This window comes from Lithobates pipiens, unplaced genomic scaffold, assembly GCF_037356315.1.
Source record: "Lithobates pipiens isolate NorthernLeopardFrog02 unplaced genomic scaffold, aLitPip1_a1.2 Scaffold_98, whole genome shotgun sequence".
In the NCBI taxonomy this organism is placed as follows: domain Eukaryota; kingdom Metazoa; phylum Chordata; class Amphibia; order Anura; family Ranidae; genus Lithobates; species Lithobates pipiens.
The window spans coordinates 40,559-49,633 of NW_027507921.1; the positions used below are offsets into that span (position 1 = coordinate 40,559).

General features: G+C 38.9%; 1 protein-coding gene across 1 annotated transcript in view; it reads left to right on the top strand.

Annotated features, from left to right (window-relative positions):
• LOC143973778 (uncharacterized) overlaps positions 1-8,242 on the top strand; it is a 35,394-nt gene extending 27,152 nt beyond the window's left edge. The window contains exons 10-12 of the mRNA XM_077474630.1: positions 1,291-1,385; positions 4,550-4,605; positions 6,882-8,242. Coding sequence (XP_077330756.1) covers positions 1,291-1,385; positions 4,550-4,605; positions 6,882-6,941 — 211 coding nt within the window. The 3' untranslated portion in view covers positions 6,942-8,242. The remainder of the gene's footprint in view (positions 1-1,290; positions 1,386-4,549; positions 4,606-6,881) is intronic.
• The last annotated feature ends 833 nt before the right edge of the window (positions 8,243-9,075 follow it).

A 9,075-nucleotide genomic window follows, 5' to 3' on the forward strand; every position in this document is an offset into this window, starting at 1 on the left:
TAATAAATAAAACAAAAGCCACGTGCGCAGAGCATAAATCACTATCTACTGAAAAAAAAACAAAAAAAAACATTGTTCTACAGTAAATCCGTTTAACAGTTTAATTAAAATGTTTGGCATTTTAAAGTTTTAAAATGTAAAAATTCTAGATTTTAAGATTTTAAAAAGTTTGCATTTTAAAGTTGTCATTGTTATACTTTTAAATCTAAGCTTACTTTTTAGCCCTGCCAATTAAAATATCCCAGATATAAAAGGATATTAAAAAGTAAAAAAAAAAAAAAAAAATCAATAAGCCATTGATTACTTAGTATGGTAAATAAATTGACATAAAATAAAAAAAAAATCAGATACTGTCTAAACCATACATAGATTTAATAAATAAAACAAAAGCCATATGCACAGAGCATAAATCACTATCTAAAAAAACAAACAAAAACAAATATTGTTCTACAGTAAATTTATTTATTAGTTTCATTGAAATGGTTGTCATTTTGAAGTTTTAAAATGAAAAAAATAGAGATATTAAAGTTTTAAAAAGTTCTCATTTTAAAGTTGGCAGTTTTATACTTTTAAATCTAAGATTACTTTTTAGCAATGCCAATTAAAATATAGATATAAAAGGATATAAAAAAATCAATAAAAATCAATAAGCATTTGATTACTAAGTATGGTAAATAAATTGACATAAAATAAAATAAAAAAAACACATAATGTCTAAACCATACATAGGTTTAATAAATAAAACAAAAGCCTTGTGCACAGAGCATAAATCGCTACCTACTGAAAAAAAAAAAAACTAAAAAACATTGGTCTACAGTAGATTATTTTAACAGTTTAATTGAAATGGTTGGCATTTTAAAGTTTTTAAAAGTTGGCATTTTGAAGTAGGAATTGTTATTATAACTCTTTAAATCTAAGCCTACTCGTTAGCACTGCCAATTACAATACCCCAGATATAAAAGGATATTAAAAAGTCAATAAACCACCAACACACGCACACTCAGCTAGTAGGTCCTTTTATTAAACCCGCATGTCTTTCTTTAAGCATTATTTTGACTGTCAATGTTATTATTATTTTTTGAATTTTAGCTTTATTTTGTTTTTCTCATAAGGACTAGTCTTCTATTTTATCTAGGTTTTTACGAAAATTTAATTGATAGGAACATTGATCTGGTAAAAGAAATCTAATAAGAAAATTGTAAAATTGTATAGTGTATGGCCAGCGTAAGAGGCAAGAATTTTATTATCTCCAATATTACTCAGCATTGTCCTTTTCTTGTGTTTGCATAGGCTAATAGACAAAGAGAAAAGATGGTATGAGGACGGGTGGGAAGAAGATAATCAACAACAAGGCAAACTGCAAAGTTCCTCCAGCAGCGATCAAGGTGAGTCACCATCAGATCCCGGCTTTATTACAGCCATGGCTATAGTGAAGCTGCAACAAAAGGTTGCGTTGGCACACTCCACTCTTACACCTTGAAATCATTACAGCAGCAGGACTCAAGCACTGAGTTAATTTTATCAACAGTTAAAAAAAAAAAAAAAAAAAGCTAAAAGATTTTATTGGTCAGTCAGGTTCACTTTTAAAAACCTATTAAATGCTGACTTTACACCTTCCCCATTCTAAGATAAAATCATACGTTAAAAATGTGCATTTAGCCTGTAAAAATACCTTTAAAATATTTAAAGTATAACTATAGGCAAAACTTTTTTCTTTATTTTTAGTATAGAGTGGAGATAGATTAGAACATTTGTCAGGTTTTTATTGCTCTTTGTGTCCCTGTTACCCTCTCTATTTGTCATGTTTACCATGTCAAAGTTAAAGTGTTAAGCCCCCCAAAAAAAATTAATTCAGATCCTGGTCCCTTAAAGCAGATTAAACAACATTGCTTGTGATGTGTAATCTGCCCCCCTCTAAACTGTAAAAAACCCTCCCTGAACCTGCCACTTCCTGTATCGCCCTCTTTGCACTGACCACGAAAATCAGGGCTGCTAAGCCCTGACCACTGTGGTCGGAGTCCACCCCTCCTTCGTAAAACACCTCTGTCCTCTCTGCTCTCCTCTCTCCCCCTTCTCCCCCTCCCCCCTGCCTGTCAGCTCCCTCTCTGTGTCTCTGTCTCCGCCCCTCTATTAGAGCCTAGCATATCACACTATGTAAGTCATTTCTAAAAATGAATATTTCCTGTCTATTTCTTTTCAGGGGACAACCCAAATTGGGGACTTTCTTTCACTTTAAAGTGTTTGTTAAGTTAAAATGAATGGTCACTGCCATACCTTATATTAGAGCCTGGCATACCACACAATGTAATTCTTTTCTAAAAAAATGAGTGTTGTAAATACCTATTTAGAGCTGTCTTCAGGCTGGTCATGTGACTCACAGCCACTTTACAGCTCCGAGACAGGGCTTCTGCGGGAGGCCACGTGATCTCCCTGGCCAGGGCTGGACTGGGGCAGAAATTTGGCCCTGGACTTCATCCAGACCAGCCCACTTACATTTTGAGTGTCCCATCAGCACTCCTTTACGTCAGAGTGTCCCATCACCAGCCCCCTTACATCAGAGTGTCCCATCACCGGCCCCCTTACATCAGAGTGTCCCATCACCAGCCCCCTTACATCGGAGTGTCCCATCACCAGCCCCCTTACATCAGCGTATCCCATCATCAGCACCCCTTACATCAGAGTGTCCCATCACCAGCCCCCTTACATCAGAATGTCCCATCACCAGCCCCCTTACATCAGAGTGTCCCATCACCAGCCCCCTTACATCAGAGTGTCCCATCACCAGCCCCCTTACATCAGAGTGTCCCATTACCAGCCCCCTTACATCAGAGTGTCCCATTACCAGCCCCCTTACATCAGAGTGTCCCATTACCAGCCCCCTTACATCAGTGTCCCATTATCAGCCCCCTTACATCAGAGTGTCCCATTACCAGCCCCCTTACATCAGAGTGTCCCATCACCAGCCCCCTTACATCAGAGTGTCCCATCAGCACCCCTTACATCAGAGTGTCCCATTACCAACCCCCTTACATCAGAGTGTCCCATTACCAACCCCCTTACATCAGAGTGTCCCATCAGCAGCTCCCTTACATCAGAGTGTCCCATCAGCAGCCCCCTTACATCAGAGTGGCCCACTGAGCCATCGGCCCACCGGGAAACTCCCGGTAGTCCCAATGGCCAGGACATGCCTGTCCCTGGCTGATGTTAGAGGAAGATCTCTGTCCCTCCCACACAAGCCATGTATCGGAGCTGTAAAGTGGCCACAAGCTAAGTGATCGGCCTGAAGACAGCTCTAAATAGGTATCTACAATGCTTGTTTTTAGAAATGGCCTACATAGTGTGGTATGCCAGGCTCTAATAGAGGGGCTGGCAGTGACCATGAATTTTGACTTAATAGACACTTTAAAGTAAAAGAAAATCCCAAATTTTGGGTTGTCCCCAGAAAAGGAATATGCAGGAAATCTTCCAATGGGGACACTAGTTCTGGTGGCCTGGGGGTCCCCAAGAGATTCCCTTAATTTCCAGGGTTTTCCCTGACACTTTTGGGTTGATTTACTAAAGGCAAATAGACTGTACACTTTGTAAAGTGCAGTTGCTCTAGACCAGGGGTGTCAAACTTAAATTCATCGCAGGTCGCATCAGCATTATGGTTGCCGTCCAAGGGCCAGTTGTATCTGTAAGACTAGATGTCCAGAGGACCCCACTCCCCTTACATCTGATGTCAAGAGCCCTTCTACCATCAGAAGTCAAGAGTCTAATACTCTCCCTTACATCCCAGTGCAACCCCTTACCTTATGCTGCTTCCAGGAAGAAGCTGGGGACAGAGCTGAGAAGTAGAAAGTGCAGAGTCTGTAGGAGGGTTTGCTGAATGCTGAGACCAGGGGAGGTGGAGTGGAGGGGGTGCTGCAGGTGCACAGAGAGGCAAAGGATCTGTAGGACGAGTTCTGTCCTCCTCTCTGTTTCCGACTGCTGAAACAGGGAAGGAGGGGGGAGATACAAGACTCTCTGTGGCTGCATGGAAAAAGTGCAGGCTCTGGTGGAGGAGTTCTGTCCTTCTCTTTGCTGCTGACTGCTGAGACAAGGTGAGGGCAACAATGAGGGGGTTGCCGCAGCTGCAGGAGGGATGCAAGGGCCACATGAAATGGCCTAGAAGGCCATATTCGGCCCCCCAGCCATGTGTTTGATACCTGTGCTTTAGATCTTAGTAAATGAGGTAAAGCTTCACTTTGCAAAGAATACGCAATCACATGCAAACAGCATTTTTGCTTGCACATGATTGGGTGATGGAAGTCAGCAAAGCTTCCCCTCATTTACTAAGTTCTGGAGCAACTGCTCTTGCAGAGTAAAACTTTGGCTATGGGACAGGAAGTGATAGTTTATTGCCCCAATGGGAGACAGATGACAAAAATAAACCTTTCAGCGGTTAAAACCTTCCCTTTACTCTATCCAAAACGAGAAGAAAAAAAAAGTTTGGCCTATAGTTCTACTTTAACAATACACTTGGTAGACCAAATCATTTAACCATGAATATTTTTTTTTTTTTTTACAGGCTCTTATAGATCTGAATTTCAACCACACTTGGATAAAGTCAATACAGATTTGAAGGTAAGAGAATAAAAAAAATATATAAACTTTAATAAAAAAGGAAATGGTGAAATTATCTGATTGAAACAATGTTTGTGGTTATTGACTATGTATTGACATTGCATAATGGACCAATGAATGGGACCTTTCCATAGAATTGTTAGAAGACTTTTCTTTAGCTTGTGAAAAGAACAAAGTTACAAGTAGTTAGGCTACTATGGGCCAGTGTTAGCAATAAATCTGATTAACTTATTGCAGTATTGCTAGTGGTTATAGACCAGTGATGGTGACCCCACTTGACCCCACCCCACTTGTCACCCCAGATGTTTTGGAACTACATTTCCCATGATGCTCCACTACACTGCAGTGTAGTGGAGCATCATGGGAAACGTAGTTTTAAAACATCTGGAGTTCCAAGGTTCGCCACCACTGTTATAAACTATGAGTGAACATTGCCGCTGGCGGCAGTGCGAGTGGGGGGGCAGGATTGTTTGCTGCTCCCCCCCCCCAAAAAAAAATTTTGAGCACCAGCCGCCACTGAAATCAACCCCTATGTTTCACAAAAAATATCGGGAGTTTAAGCATTTGTCACCCTTGAACCCATCATAGAGGTTGATTTACTAAAGGCAAATAGACTGTGCACTTTACAAAGTGCAGTTGAACACTGCAAGAACGGTTGTTCCAGAGCTTAGTAAATGAGCAAAAGCTTTGCTGACTTCCATCATCCAATCAAGTGCAAGCAAAAATGCTGTTTTTTTCCTTGCATTTAATTGGTTACTTTTTGCAAAATTAAGTTTTATCTAATTTACTAAGCTCTGGAACAACTGCACTTGCAAAAGTGCACAGTCTATGTGCCTTTAGTAAATCAACCCTGTAGTGTGTTTAGAAAACACCCATGCTTTGATGATGTGTACCCGTGGCACAGTTTCCAGAGAAAAGAGGACAATTTCAATCTGCTTGCACAGAGAAAAGGTCTTTGTGTGACTGATAAAGAATGTCTGGCCAGGATTTGTATGGCCGCTGTGACAATCATCGGAGAACATATAACACAGCACTATAGACTTTGCATATGATTCAATGATAGGTGACAATAAGGAAACTACTGTACACTATAACCTAAAATGATAATGTGATTTATCTCAGAAATGTAAACTGTGCAATTATTAAGATAACAGATAATGCAGTACAAAAGATAAGCAGTGGCACACACAGATGTGTATTGGCATTTGAACTAATGTTAATATCATCCCTAGAAAACACCAAAAGGTACACTAGTTTTGTTTTCTTAATAAACATAACTAATAATAATACCTAAAAGCTTAACCTCACATAATTTACAACAACAGTCAAGTTAAATTGCTTATCAGTAATAAAAATGAATTGTTGGCTAGCATTTGCAGAATTTTTCTTTTGCCAACTTTTAAGCTCAGTTAAAGAACAACCAGCCTGTCAAAACTTTTACAGGCAATTTCCTGTCAGTGGCTATAGCTACTAGCAGTAATTGCATAGTTACATAGTTGGTAAGGTTGAATAAAGACAACAGTTCATCCAGTTGAACATGTGTGTGGGTGTGTGTGCAAATCCCATATCCCTGTAATTTGTGATCATTAAGATGCCCATCTAATAGTTTTTGAAACTATAGACACTCAATGCTGATACCACTACTTGTGGAAAGGTGTTCCACATCCTTACCACTCTGACAGTAAAGAACCCTCTATGCAGTTTAAGGTTAAAACGCTTCTCTTCCAGTTTCAGTGAATGGCCTCATGTCTTTTTAAACTCCCTGCCATTGAAAGATTTTTCCCTATGCTAGAATCACCATTGAGGTATTTGTATTTCATTATCACATCTACTCTCAAGCATCTCTTCTCCAGTGAGAATAAGTGCTTGAGGCTGTTCCTCATAATGGAGGTCTTTAAGTCCCTGGACTCTCTCTAGTTCCAGTAGCCAGGAAGGCTTCCCACGCCCCAGGCCCCAGTCACCCCACTCTCTCCAGTTCCAGCCAGCCAGCCAGAAAGGCTCCACCTACCTTGGCAGAACACAATAGCAATACAAGAGGCATTCCCTTATCAACGCTGACTATGTTGATGGGGGAATAGAGTGATTTTCTTTCCTTCCACCCATGGTGGAACGAAAAAAATAGACAATCTATGGGCTGTTTAAGTAGCAGTTGCATGTGCTGGGTCCTTCTCTCAGGATACCCACAAGACAAGTCTGCTGCTGTTGTCATCCATTTAAAATGTTTTATTAATATCTAAAAATTAAGTTTGTTCTTCTTTTATTCTTTTTTTTTACAGATGAAAGTTCCAAGAGCTGTAGTCATGCCAGATGCGATGAGGTGGGAATCAAGAAGTTGAAAACAAAGTTTAAGTTGAACAAGAGTTCCTTAAGCCAGTTTAGGATCTTTTAAAGATGTTCAGTATTCTCACTTTGACTTGCCATATAAAATGGCACAATGTCTTTACAGTGAAGGAGGCAACAACCAACTGTTCACTTGTGTGACTGGAAATGGAAAACAAAGCTGATCAGAAGTGATACTAAGAAGTCTTTGGTCCAGCCACGTTCAAGGCCAAAGGGTCTACGGATGAACAAGCTCTTCATATTGCTCTACTGAACATTCTAGGCACCTTCTTGGTCTCAACACAACCATTCTTCATGCCTACATCACAAATTCAGCACATTGGGATAACTTTTGTTACTTCCTAAAAATTTTAATTTGATAAACTTTGCATAAGAGATATAGTACTCACTGTTAGGCCTGAGGGAGTTCATAAGGTGGGCTTGGCATTGAACCAAACTCAATAGCACTTAATACATGGCAATCTGTTAAACTGTGAATTGTTAGGGGATAGCAGCATTTATAGAACAAATGTAAGAATACTGCATTCGTACCATAAAGGTTGAGACGCCAATATACAACCTCAATTTCTTGAATGGTATTACATTGTGTGGCTTCTGGTATTTTTTCTAAATTACAGACAGCCCCTTTAAACATTTGATAAGAAAAACAGTATGTGGAAGCATTTGACTTACCCATAAAACATTCAAAGGATAACTATCAGCAAGGGACCCCCTTCTCTGGCTCCTAGAGCTGCTGATTGGCTATTTGGGAGCAAAGACAGGAGCTAGTATGAACTTTATTTTATATGTTATTCTGGTAGAAGCCTTCCCAAGATACACTGTGGTGGAGCAGGAAGTGAAAAATTGCACGTGGAAACTCTGCTCAAGGTTTAAGGCTTCTCATTACCATTTTTTACACTTTTTAAAAAAATTTTTTAGTAAATTTGTAAAGTTTCTTTTCAAATGTATTACATTTATGCACATTGAACAAAATAAGTATTACACCACTTATAGCAACTCTGCATAATTTTGATTACATACTGTATAAGATATATTAAATAATATGGTGCGGCAGGCCGTACATTCTCAAAATTTAAAAAACAAAGCCACATTGTCCTAATCACTATAATTGTGGTAAAATTATTACTATAGCCATATGCTGAATTCCTATTAACACAAGATTTATTTATGAAATGTAATTGTCTTGTATCCATATATATTTAGAAAGGCATATAACTTATTTAAATTGTATATTTATATATTTATGTATCTTTTAAAATGAGCTGCATTTATTTTCTAAATGCCTATATTTTGTACGACTGGAAAATTATAAATGAAAATGAAAATAAATACTTTAATAGCCTTATTCTGTCTATGTTTCTTCTTTTGAAGGAAGAGGGGTTGAAGAATTTAATGGTTTAGAGGATATGAATTTACTTTTGTCAAATTGTTTAAATTGTATTATTCGTTAACAATGGTCTTCTCTCCTTCTCTTATTTGCTCCTTTTTTTTTTTGTCAAATTTGCCATTGAAAGCATTTCGTTATATACAGGCATACCCCACTTTTAAGTACACAATGGGGTTTATTTACTAAAGCTGAAAAGTGCAAAATCAGGCTCACTTTTGCATAGCATTCAATGAGCTTCTAACCCCAACTTGTTCAATTAAGCTTTTGTAATAAAACCTGGAATCTCAGTGGTCTCTATGCAGAAGTGAGCCTGATTTTGCACTTTTCAGCTTTAGTAAATAAACCCCATTGTGTGCTTAAAAGTGGGGTATGTCTGTATGTTTGATAAATGCAAAAAATGGAAATCCAGTCCTGTGCTGTGTTCTGTACAATCTGCAATTTTGTTTTAAAGCTTAAAGGAGAAGTATGGCAAAGCTTTTTTTTTGGCCATACTCCTCTTATGGATCACAGGAGCGCAGTTTGTTCTACACTCCTGTGACTCATTTTCAGCCAACAGTATGCTAAAGTCCGCTGTCGGCTGACATCACTCAGCTGGTCCAGGTTTTGGAAAGATCCCTACTTTATGGTCAGAGTTGACCCAGTTTCCTGTACCGACAGCTGGCTCAGCCTTTCTGTGAGCCACTAGGTGACTGGGCCAGTCGCTTCTTTCCCCTCCACAGCCCAGCACTCCAGTGAGCACTGGA